We start from the raw sequence: 13,139 nt of genomic DNA on the forward strand, positions 1-13,139 counted from the left end.
TAGGGAAATCCATAGATTAGTGACTGACAGGGGCTGGGGGAATAGGGAGTGACTGCCAAAGAACATGGGGTTTCTTCTTGGGGTAACGAAAATGTCCTGGTACTGAAGAGTGGGTATGGTTGTACCACTCTGTGAATATACTAAACCCACTAACTTGTACATTTTAAAAGTATGAGTTGTACCTCAAAAAAGCTGTTATTAAAAAAACATATGTATTGATATATTGCATATGCTTTAAAACAATTTCCAATATTACTTTTAATTGTTGCTAGTTCCTAACTATCCAGATTGATTTAATTTTTTAACTCTCTGTGGGTCCATAGAGCATGGAGAAAATAGGGGCGGTGACACCTACCTAATAGTAGCTACATAAGGGAAAGCCAAATGGAGGTGCTGCCGTTCAGAATGTAGAAAGAAATGGTGCTTTCATTCTTCCAAATACATGCTGGAATTACAATGCATTGTGAAGTATAAATTTGCTGGACTGATTTCATGAATAAAAAAGAATGATTCATAATTATTTCTATCCACTTATCCAGTAACTTTGGTCTGCATCAACAGTGACTTGTTCAATTTTAAGTAAATGGGTACCTCTTAAAATGCTTGAATACTATTTTATTAAGCAGGTTAAGTATCACCCTGAAATCTTATACAGGGTTGGGCAAAAATAGATTTACTGTGCCATTGTGACATTCTTTTGAGTCAGTAAAATTATTGTAATAAATCATAACCTTTTGTCTTTCTGTACAAACAACTGTAAACTTATTTTGCTCACTCTTCTATACGTTTATTTGCTTTGCAAGCCTTTCTTTAAAAGGTAATTGTACCAAACAATTTTGTATTGCTTGGTTTACAGAACATTTTCACGTCTATGTAATTTATTTATTTCTCAAAATAACTCCCTGGATCCCACCTGACACTTGTGCTCTCCCTCCCCGTTCAGTCAGCTAGTCACAAAGTTCTGGCCAATTTCCCTCTTCATTACCTGTCCGAGCTGCCTGCCTCTCCCCATCCTCATGGCCAGCAGCCCAGTCCATGCGTCCAGCATGTCTTTCCCATGACTCTTACCCTACCTCAATCCATTTTCATAAGCAGGAGTTATTTTCTATGCAACTCTGATCATGTCACTCTCCTCTTAAAAGTCTCCATGTTGTTCCCATTGCTCTGAAGATAAACCCCAAATATTTAAAATAACCTGGGTTTCTAGTTGCTCCTCTGACATATTCAGGCATTTGGGTGCTTTCTCCAGCTTCCCTGGAAATTCCTCTCCCCTTGGCTCTCTGGACCAGCCACACTGGGTTTCTTTCAGTCCTGTACCATGCTACATGCCTCAGGGCCTTTGCATGGGCGGTTCTCTTTGCCTGGAATGTTTTTCCACAGCATCTGGTTTACTCTTCCTCACCATTCAGGCCTCAACATAAATGTCACCTTCTCAGGGAAGCCTTCCCACCATCTTGTTTCAGGATACAAACCTTACTATATTTCTTCTCCATGTACTTCTTTTAGCACTCATCAAAATGGCAATTAATGTTTTTTATTAATGTTAAAAGATACCAACCTTCTTTCCTTTTTCCACTCTTGCTGTACAGTGAGCTTATTCTTGTCTTTGGAGTCAAGATTAACTGTCCCTGTTCAAGTGGCTACCACTCTATGAAGAAGGCATCTCCCGCTTCAGTTTCATTTATTTATGAATTATTTTCTCCCCGTCTTCTCTCCAATACAATCACCATAGAAACATATGCGACTTGTTCATTGCTGGATTTCCAGAGTCTAGAACCATATCTGCTGCTTTATGTACATGTGTTAAGTGAATAAATGAATGAACCCTACCAGACAGGCAGTTCAGATACCAGTGCTCAGTTTTATAGATGGAGAAATGGAGTTCAACAAATGCAGTCAAGTGTGGCTTCACTCCTGTCCTTAGTAAGTGGCAGTTCCAGAACTAGAACCCAGAAGGTCTGTTTTCTAATCCTATATTCTTTACGCAAGTAAAATTTGGGCCCCAGTCTTTACTTGAGTAATACAAAAGCGACCACTCTTTTGGCTGACACTGAACTAGGCATATGATGATGCTTCACTGGAGAAGGTGTAATGAGCGATTATATTAACTTGGAGCTATTTTATTGCATGGGATACTGTTAGAGGCGGAGGTATTTGTTTTTGTTTTTGTTTTTTGAGGGAGGGTGGGAATTGGTTTGCTTGTTTTTTCAGATGGGCCTAGTGTACAGTTTATAGATTAATCATCGGGCATTTAATCAGGCTTTCAGAAGCTGAGTATATGATTGGCATCTTACTTTGTTAGTCACTGCCCTTAATTATGCATTTAATTCATAAGGCGAGAACCTCACTTATAAATTGGAATGAGATGAGGAGACAAAGAACACCGTTCTCATCGAGCATTGCTTGTCAGAGAGGAGGAGTCCAGTGGAGGCCTAGAGGAGGGTAGGGCCGGGGCAGCACGTGTATTTTTCATGTCATGTCTGGCAGGAGCATCTGGACGAGGTCTAAGATCCAAACCCCTGGCCCTGGAACAGAGTTTGGAAAGACCAAAGGGGAGATTCATCTGTGAGGGATCCCCTTTCCTTAATTTGGGTCAAGGAGTCTGTGTGTTTCGGGGGCCCTCTCAGGGCCCGGGTTTGCTCCATTATATGCTTGGAAACCCCATCAAAGGAGGGAATGGGGAGATGAATGCAGATCAAGTCCTGTTGGGGCAGCAGGGGTGGGCGTGGGCTTTTTCAAATTCCGGAGCTCATCTAACCTGGGGTTCCTGAGAAATCAGAAAACAGTCCCTGGAGAATTCGGATTACTACCCTCAATCCTGTTCACCGCAGTTCATGTACCACTACAGAAACTGGTAGTTGAATATTCTTGAGTTAGTAATACCCCAAATCAACTAGTCTCTTTCCTCTTGCATTCATATTTACAGTCTGTGTCCATTGGGCTCCCTGAATGTTGTTATTGCAACCTCAGGTAGTTGACTTGTGTTAGAGGTTTACTCTCTAGCTGGGAAGTATTGCTTATTTTAAGATATTCACACAGTCCTGACATTTTTCAGACGTGTGTTACCATGTAGGGGATTCTCACCGAAGAGAATTCTCAGCAAAACTTTGGTTGCTTGCCCCTGCTTCTCTGGTCCACTGTAGTTCTATCTCTTCCTGTTAGAAAGGTGATGCAGCTGAGGGTGAAGAGACCAGTTAGAAATGTCATGGCTCTGCGACTTGGTGGTGGTGACATTGCTGACAAGTCATTTCCTCTTCTGAGTCTCAATCTCTTCAATGAAATAGGAATACTGTCATTTGTCTGACTTACTTGTCAGGTGGACTGTGGGGATCGCATGGAAGATGTATGAGAAAAATCCTTGGACATGAACAAATTGTACACCAAGTCTAGTTACAGTTGCAATAGAAGTAAATTTCTGGGAAATTATGCTTTTTCCCCACTCTAGACCATACTGTGTATCTTTATGTTGTGAATCATCCCCATGTGGAGTCCACTGTGGAGATATTTAAATTTGAGGAACAACAACGTTCTCTGGTTCACCTGAAAATTATAGAACACGAACTTCTCCAAAGGTATGGAATTAAAGTATTTTGCACTTCTATTTATTTTGCACCTCTGCTATGGGCTTTGTTTTCTTGGGCTCAGCAGGTTTTCTTAAACTTCTGTTTTGTAGCATTGTTTTCTGAAGCTTTCTAAGGGTTCCCATGGTGATACTGCCCAGCACCTCAGTAAAAATTGCTGTGTAAGTATTGAATGTCTTTATATTCTCCAACTTCTTGAAAGCATTTTAATCCTGTAAAGGTGCTCAGTTAGATTCCCAGCTCTAATTCCATCCTCTGTACCACGACAATGCAGTACCGACTATGGGGCTCTCTTTAAACACCTACAGCCATTTCTAGTTATCATGGTAGGTTGTGTTCTGAGAGCTGCACCCACTGGGTGTTATAACCAACCTCCCGATGGGCTCTTCCTTTGTTCAGTGAGAGCGTTAAAGTGGAATTTTTAAAAAGCCTATGGGCACATGTAAAAAATTCACATTTATCAAGTTTTGATGATGTGCCAGGCACTGTACCAAAATACTTAATTTAATTCTCACAATGGCCTCTGGTAATAGGCATGAGTAAACTGAGACTTGGAGTTTTAGATTAAGTAATTGCCCATGTTACATAATTTTTAAGTGGTAGAACCAGAATATAAACCTAGATCTGTCTGAATTCAAAGCTGGGCTCTCAATCACAGTGAGAAACATCTTCCTTATTGTGCTGGAAAAAAATAGTAAGTTTTTTAGTGTATAGGTTGCCTGTTTCAAGGCTCTAACAAACAATGAAGACTTCGTCATTTATAAAATGGACCCAACATTGAAAGATGGGTTCTAAAACAGTAGAGGTTAATCTTTCCATGAGACAGAAGAATGGGAAAAGAAAAGAAAGTTCACCTTCTCGTCTTTGTTCTCTTAACATCGTGTATGAACTTCTCCCATGGAATCCGGGAGCAATAAAAGCAGAGGGCAGAAGCAGTGAAGTTACCGAACTCCATTCATGATACATCGTGGTGGGCTCTGAGGCACAGTGGGGACCAGGGTGACCATGCCGTGGAGTGACTGAGAAACTGGACAAGCCGCTAAACCTGTGCTTCAGTTTTCTCAGAAAATGTGAATTCTCTTATGGCCTAACTCATCTGACTGGGGATTGTGAGGATCAAATGCAATAACATATGACCTCATGGGAAGAGTTCCTCAGAAATCATATTCTGGAGGAAAACTCCATATATGAATACTTGATTAGGGAGTACAATTCCAGGATCCAAAAGTGAGAGACCAGCCTGAGGCAGGGCAAAGAGGGTTGTGGGTTGAATGAATTGTGTTCTCTGAAAAAGATATGTTGCAATATTAACTGCAATATTTCAGAACGTGACCTGATTTAGAAATAGGATAATTGGTTGATATTGGTGGGACCTTAATCCAATATGATTGGCGTCCTTAGAAGGAAACAGACAGACTCATAGGGAGAATGTCTTGTGAAGCTGGAGAGTGAGCTTGGAGTGATGCATCTACAAGCCAAGGAACACCTGGGGCTGCTAGAAGCAGGAAGAGACAAGGAAAGATCCTACCACAGAATCTTCAGGGGAGCATGGCCCTGTCAGTGCCTTGATTTCAGACTTCTAGCCTCCAGAACTGCAAGACAGCATATTTCTGTTGGTTTATGCCACCAAGCTTGTGGTGCTTTATTGTGGCAGCAGTTCTAGACATTCACACGGAGGAGAGTCTATAGCAAATACATTATCAAGTCAGCCACTGCTAAATGCATGGAGTCATACTCCAGTAAGCCACATAAGATCAATGTGGTCAGGGTAAGAAAGGGAAAAGAGCTTACTCACCAGCCCTATCTCTCAGGAATCAAAAGTTTACCTCAAGGGGTGTTGCACTCCTGTACACACATAAGTCATAAATTGTGTCTGGTGACATCCTGTGTTTTGGACACACACACTGAACAAGCATTTTAAGGGATAGAACAAGGTGCTATGAAAATACCTTATGAGGAAATTCAATTTAATCTATGGGGTCAGGAAGTACTTTTTAAAGAAAAGAATGCTAAGACCCAAAAGATCAGTAGCCCAATGACCTTGGGGAAGTCATTATACATCAAAAGCTCAGAATATTTCCCTGATTCATTCAAATGTTTTTCCAAATTTAACCTAAAAAGATTTATTTTTTAAGTCACTGTTTCTTTTTTACTTTTCCAAAATTGAAATGACTTTTTTTTTTTAGTATTATAAGAGTACTTGCTTCTTCTAAAAATGTTAATAGTATCAAAGAACATAACTAAGAAAGAATAGCACTTATAATTTCACCTACTCAGAGAAAATACAAAGATCATGATAAATTGGATTATGCTAGAATAGCAGAAAAGGAAAACCCTAACCCGTCTAAGGGTTCAAAACCACAAAGTCTCGTTTGGTTTTCTCACTCACTCCATATCTCTCATGTAGGTGATACAGGGATTCAGTTTTATACAATCCTCATGTAGGGCCCTAGCGGGACCACACGGTGTATCATCAGGAAAGTTGCTGGCTCCTGTGGAAGACTGAGGGAAGCATGGTAGGTCACAAGCTGGCTCTTGAAGTCTTCCATCTGAAATCCACACACATCACTTCATTCCATTTGCCAGAGCAAGTGGGATGGCCATGCCTAACATCAAGGGCGTTAGAGAAGCCTAATTCCAGAAAGAGGAGAACCAGAACTATTGGTGAACTGTACTATGACTGCCATAGATTACTCTTATAAACATTTATACATCAAAGATTTGGGGTTTGAGGCTTATTTGTAGACTCGCTTGTTTTTGCTGACTTTTGCAGAAGGAAGGGGTGAGAAAACAAACAGTTTTCAAAAAATCCCATTAAGGCAATGAAAATTCATGTACTTTCTGTGGATTTTTAAAATTCATATTAGCTTATGTATACTTTTTCAAAGTGACGAACATATTGGTCTTTGTAGAGATTTGGTGACTTTGACAACAATCACTATTTAAAAATACCCCATGGGTTCTCTCTTTCTCTCTCCACTTTAGTGTGAATGACATTGTAGTTCTCGGACCAGAAGAGTTCTATGCCACCAGAGACCACTATCTCACCGGCTACTTGTCACTATTAGAGCTGATCATGGATCTTCACTGGACTTACGTTCTTTTCTATAGTCCAAGAGAAGTCAAAGTAGTGGCCAGAGGATTTAGTTCTGCCAATGGGATCACAATCTCACCAGACAAAAAGTAAGTGAGCTCTTTTATGATTTTCCTACCCTTTGGCCTTGACATTTTAGTGGACTCCTTCCCTTAAGAGATGGGTTCCTTCCTTAGCTTAAGTAGTCAATACATGTGTGGAGGGATCAGCAGTAGTTGGGGTTTTTACTAAATGTGTGATCTTAAGCAAACCATTTGCCTTCTTGTCCTTTAGGCTTCCCCCCAAATGAAATGAGGAATTTCAATTCAAGGATATAAAGTCCTTTTTAAAAATTTTTCTTATGTAACTCTAGAAAATACACTTAACACACCAAAAAGGAAAGTGAAGGTATACTACCTCTGCCCCTTATGAGGTTGGAAGGCCTTTAACCTCTTATACTAAGTTCAGTTACCCAAAAGTTCTTATTAGAAATGGAGGCCCAAATTAGACTGGACATTGCAATTGTATAAATTTCAGACTTACTGATTCTCTGCAGTAGAGTTTTCTATGAGAAAATACTTTTAATGAATCATGAATTTTTATGGAAAATTCTTTTAAAGTGTTTTAAAATGGAAGGTTTTTTTAAAAAAGAAAAGTACCATAACAACATAAATTTGAGATAATGAATAGAGATGATACCTGTGGAAAACAACACTAAGTGTCCTTGGTCCTTTTAGAAATGATTGTGATTGAGTTTCATGGCCATCTGATTGTTCTTTCCAAAGTCTAGTTCTTGGAAGTATAGACTCTTTTTGTCTTATAAGAGGTCCACTTACCTCCATTCAATTTAAAGGTCTACTTACCTTCATTCAATTAAAAGAGTCCCAAGTAATGAGATTGACTTTATATGTCATCTAGAAACACCAATTTCATTACTTTATCGTCATATCATATACTCAAAGCTTATTTAAAGCACTTCAAGAATATTAAAAATACCACTCCATTATCTTTTTTTTTTTTTTGCTGTGGTTTAGAAAGCCATTGTAGTGTGTCTTGAACTATTGTGAATTTTTATACATCATACCAAAATACAATTTAGTGTCATCTTTTAATGTTACTTGCCTAAATGTAAATGTGATTTACTTCAAAGGTATATCTATGTAGCTTATGTAATGGACAAGAACATTCATGTAATGAAAATGCATGATAACTGGGATTTAACTCGACTGAAGGTAGAAGTACCCTGGCTGGCAACACAACATGGCCTCTTATATTAGTTCCCATGGCTTGACCTAGGAATGCACTCCCTGAATGAAGGAAACATGTCAATTAAAAAAAAAATGATGGTGAGGGTATGCTTGCACTTCTAAAATTCAGCAACCAAGTCCATTAGCAATACTAATTTCAGGAGCCAGAAGGAACTGGTGCAAGGGAGGAGGGGTAAGGAAGAAAGTCAGAGCAACATCTTCACGACTTTCTTTTTGTTGGAAGGTAATACAGTTGGGCATGCTCATGGATAACTTAACTGTTGATCCTGACACAGGAGATATTCTGGCAGGATGCCATCCTAATGCCATGAAGCTGTTCATCTATAACCCTGAGGATCCTCCAGGGTCAGAAGTAAGTTCCTATATTTCTCTGAGCTCACAGGCAAGGCTATAAGACAACTTGTTGAGGTGACTTGGGAGAATTTAGTGGGTCACATAATGTTCCAGAAATAAGCAGATGTACATACGGAAAGACTAAAGGTCTTGCCAGGATGAGGAGATCATAGCCCATAAGCCCTTTCAGGTTACAGGGTACCAATTTAACATCAGTGTTAGGCAATGCACCCTATCCTAGAAAAAGCTCCACTTTACCACTAGGAATAGTGGGGAAATATGTACTTGATTATTCATATTGACCAGGATTGCTATTTATATTTTCAGTCAGGATGGAGACTCAGAGCAGGCCCTGAGGAGAGAGATGTATGGAACCAACTTCTTTCACATGACTAGACATGAAGCTCAAATGAAAGGGTTTCAATGACTGTAGCCTCAAAACAAAAGCAACTTTTTATCACCAGGTTCTAATATATATGGTAGTGTTAAAGAATGTCTCATTTTAAAGATGTTATCTGTGTTATTTAACATCTCTTCTAAAATGATAATGTATACCATTGAAGTTTACATGGCATTAAAAACAGAAGCATAATACATTGCATTTTCTATAGCAGTGAGTTTAAGAATAAAAAAAACTCAAGTGAATTTAAATATAGACATAACTTCTTGGCAGATATACTCTGAGATATTTAGTCACAAAAATGTATTGAACACATATACTATTCCCAGACTTTGTTTTCATGCTTGGGATTTATCAGCAAACAAAATATACAAAAATCCTTGCTCTTAGGGAGGGGGACAGACAGTAAAGAAATATTTTTATATTTCTTTATAGAAAGCATAAGAAATAGTCAATTACATAATAAGTTTGAAGGTGATAAATTCTTTGGGGAAAAGAGTGTAATGAACAGGATCAGGATGAGTGTGAACAGGGGGATGGGCAGGTCCTGTGATTAAATACAGAGATTAGGATAGGCAATTAGGTTTGAAGAAAGAAACCATGTTTGAATCCGGGTTCCAGCCAAACCCTGGCCTCCTAATTGACCCGTGGGTGAATTAGTACATACAATTATCTCTGCTTCCAATACAAGGGGGGATCCCCCAAAACCGGAAGATATTTATTAAGTATTGTATATTTATTTGTACATGTTTAAACTTCAGTCACCTTCAAAGAACTCTCCATTTGATGCAATACGCCTATGGAAATGTTTTTTCTACTACTTAAAACAGTTTTTGAACTCGATGATGTTGCTGCCTTTCAGCGCTTCTTCCATTTTTTGTTTCACCTCTTCCACATTGGCAAAACATTTCCCTTTGAGGACTTTTTTTTATCCAGGGAAACAAACAAAAAAAAAAGTCATTGGGGGTGAGATCTGGTGAATAGGGAGAGCGGGGCACAAGGGTCATGCCATTTTTAGTCAAAAACTGCTGAACACTCAGCGCACTGTGGGCTAGTGTGCTCATAAATCACCCGTCATGAAATGGGCCAACGTGTAAAAAAGAGTCTTCAAAAAAATATTCACAGAAGCCCAATGCAGCTTCTCAGAACAAGGCTGCAGGTACACTGATACAGATGGGTTCCTAGAACACTCGCCTCGCCCTCCAGAAGATAATTTTGTGGTTTTTTATGAGGGGGGCCCTCCCTTGTATTCCTTTTCTTCAGTTTTTAAAAATTGTTTCTCTTAACATATTAGTCATATCAGCTTCTTCAAAAAAGAAAGAAAAAGCAACAACAAGAAATGTAGAGAGAAACAAAAGGCCAGCCTGAACCTAAAGCCTGAAGAATTGTTGCCCTGAACTACTAGCACGCTACCCTTGTATCAGATATGTACCCCACCCAAAATTGATAACTATTCTACAGACACCCAACAAAAGTGTTTGCTTTAAGAGACTGAAAATACAGTCTATACAGCAATTTGAGAATTGTTCAGGATCTTTTACGTGTCTGTGTTTTCAAGTGTAATCATCCGATTACTTTAGATAAGACTTTTCTTCACGATCACTGACACCCTTTCTTTTTGGTTGAAGCTAATGTTTTCTACATGAGTTCCAAGCTTGACTATTTTCCTGTAACGAACCTGAGATGAACTTGGAGGATTTTCCTTACAATAAAAAAACAAACAAAACTCAACTAAACTATTCTAATAAGAGATGTCATTATAGACCCATGACTTGTGAATTTCGAATTGGTTTTCTTTAATTCCTTTCGCATCCTGTTTGAATGAACTTCATCTGGTCTCTTTGGAAACCTGAGCACTTCTATATTTATTGATTAGCAACCTAAAGTATGTTGATCCTGGGGATAAATAGCAGTATGAAGTAAGGATGAGTCCAATTGAATTCCTAAATATGCGTTCTTTATGCTTCCTAGCCACTTCTGGAGTGGAGGGAATGCCAGCTGGGATGACTACATTCCTACTGGCTACCAGGTTGGGATGGCTTACTAACTATATGTCCTTTTTTCATTCCTTCCTGTGTTTCTGCTGAAGATATGTCTAATGTCAGAAAACTAGACCACAGGACTGCATAGATATCATTAGGACATTAATACTTTCCTCATCAGAAGAAAATGATTAAAGATAAACAAATTTTAGCTTACTGATTTCTGAGAAAGATATTAGTCTTAGAGTAATTGGGAAGGAAAATGTCACCGATAGCTGTTTGGTCATACAGTGTACTAACAAATGATCTTCTCTTGGCAGGTTCTTCAAATCCATAATGTTCTGTCTGAGAAGCCCCAGATAAGCACTGTGTATGTCAATAATGGCTCTGTGCTTCAGGCCAGCACTGTGGCTTCGGTATATAACAGGAAGCTTCTCATAGGAACCATATATCACAAAGCTCTGTACTGTGTGCTCTAGACTCCAGATAATCCGAAAAGTCTACATGTTTGGTAAAAGTAAACTCATTCTATGAGAAGTGGGACTGCAAGTAAATGATGAACACCAACAAAAATATGTCTGGCTTTTCTTATGGATAGAAGTAAAGAAGCAGCGAGGTTACCTAATAGTCACCAAATTGAAAGTCAAGATAGTAACAGTCCAGCAAAAAGCCAAATCTCTCAACTCTTTTTCTCTAGCATCCCCAATGTTCTTTCCACAGGAGGATGTGGTGAGTGAGGTGTCCAGCTCCCTAGGACTCCTTATAACTGTGTGGCAAAATCACCCCCGAGAACTGTCATGTTTTGAACCTTCCGCCATCTAGACTGGGAGAAAAGCTAGCATTCCAATACTTACCACCCCTTTCTCTGCCTTCATTGTGCTAGGCACAAACTGATAATCAAATGCCCAGTGCATGGATAAAAGCAAGAACTGGCACCATGAGACTCCCCAGAAACCTCCTCAAACTTGCATTTTCCCCAGTACAGACACAGGAATTCAGGTGCAGGAAATCCTGACTGAGAGAGGCCTCGCTTAGGGCAATCAGGGCTGATCTCTTCGTTTGGGATAGGTCTTTCTCTGTACAATAGTTGACCCTATCTGTGGTTTCACCTTCTGAAGTTTCAGTTAATTACCCATGGTCAATCGCAGTCCAAATTTATTAAATGAAAAATGCCAGAAATAAACAAAAGTTTTACATTGCACCGCGTTCCGCATAGCACGATGGAATCTTGAGCCATTCAGTCCCTTCTGCCCAGGACGTGACTTGTCCCCTTGTTTAGCGTCTCCACGCTGTCTATGCTCCCTGCCCACTAATCACTCAGTGGCCCCCTGGGTTATCACATTGACTGTCATGTGGAATCATAGCGCTTGTGTTGAAGCAATGCTTGTTTTACCTAACAATGGCCCCAGAGCTATCACCTCACTTTTATTACAGTATATTGTCACAATTGTTCTATTTGATTAGTTATTGTTAATCTTTTCCTGTGCCTAATTTATAGGTTAAACTTTATAATACAGAGGTGGGAAAAAGTAGGTTTACAGTGGTAATACAAAGAAATCATACAATAATTAATAAATAACACAAGAATAACCTTTTGCATACTCACAACTGTAAACCTACTTTTGCCCATCCTTGTAAGTATGTACGTATAGGACAAAACATAGTATATATAGGGTTCGGCACTATCCACAGCTCCAGGTGTCCACTGGGGGTTTTGGAACATACTGCCCACAGGTAAGGGGAGACTATTCTAGTGATTTCTGAATCTGAAGTATTGTCCTCAGCTCGGCTCCAAACCATGAGACGGAGACTCAGAGATGTTACCTTTCAGTACTTCAGGCTCATTTTCCTGGTTAATGCAATAAACACTTATTTATTAAGCAACGTCCTATGGAGTTGGCCCTGAGGAATCAGAAATAACATGATTCTGGCCTAAAGTTCTATCTTAAGGATCAACTTAACCTTAGTTTTATTAGAATTAGTAGAAACGTCCCTCTCTAGGTCAAACACCAGGACAGCCTTTAGCGAATCATTAATGGAAATTGGCATATCCAAACAACCTACCCCCTCCCTTTCTCTGACTTTTATTGGAAAGGGATTGGTTTGGTGTTTTGGTTTTTTTTTTTTTTCTTTTTGTCTATCTCTCCCTTCTGAGAATAGAGAGCTGGGGAGGCCTCTTTATTCCCTAGAGAATTTTGCTCTGTTAGATGAACGTGTTGCTGAAAAGTTTTGTAGCAGGGTAAAATTCTACTTTTTGGCCCATGTAACTCTCTGATTTAGAGTAAGGCCGAAGTTTCATTGCTTCAGGGGAGGAATAACTCAGCAGAATGTTATAGTCAGTTCTTGGATTCTAAGTTCCAAAAGCTTAACAATCAGGTGGACACTGAAAAAATTATAACTGAGCATGTGTACCAGTTTTGAAAAATTATGGTCTTTTGTTTTTCCTGTCCCCACTAAATTAAATTTTACCAGATTAGGGAGACCATGGCGAGTCAGAGGTGG

The 13,139-nt window shown here is 39.3% G+C and overlaps 1 protein-coding gene across 1 annotated transcript; it reads left to right on the forward strand.

The window, feature by feature from the left end:
- The first annotated feature begins 1,868 nt into the window (after positions 1–1,868).
- LOC129063136 (serum paraoxonase/lactonase 3-like) lies at positions 1,869–11,175 on the forward strand. The gene is made up of 6 exons (XM_054564187.1): positions 1,869–1,923; positions 3,446–3,572; positions 6,567–6,764; positions 7,805–7,886; positions 8,146–8,274; positions 10,958–11,175. The coding sequence occupies exons 1-6, from the start codon at positions 1,869–1,871 to the stop codon at positions 11,114–11,116; spliced, it is 750 nt and encodes a 249-aa protein (XP_054420162.1). The 3' UTR covers positions 11,117–11,175.
- Positions 11,176–13,139: the final 1,964 nt, after the last annotated feature.

This window comes from Pteronotus mesoamericanus, unplaced genomic scaffold, assembly GCF_021234165.1.
Source record: "Pteronotus mesoamericanus isolate MK-2021 breed Mesoamerican mustached bat unplaced genomic scaffold, CSHL_Meso_final scaffold_85, whole genome shotgun sequence".
Lineage (NCBI taxonomy): Eukaryota > Metazoa > Chordata > Mammalia > Chiroptera > Mormoopidae > Pteronotus > Pteronotus mesoamericanus.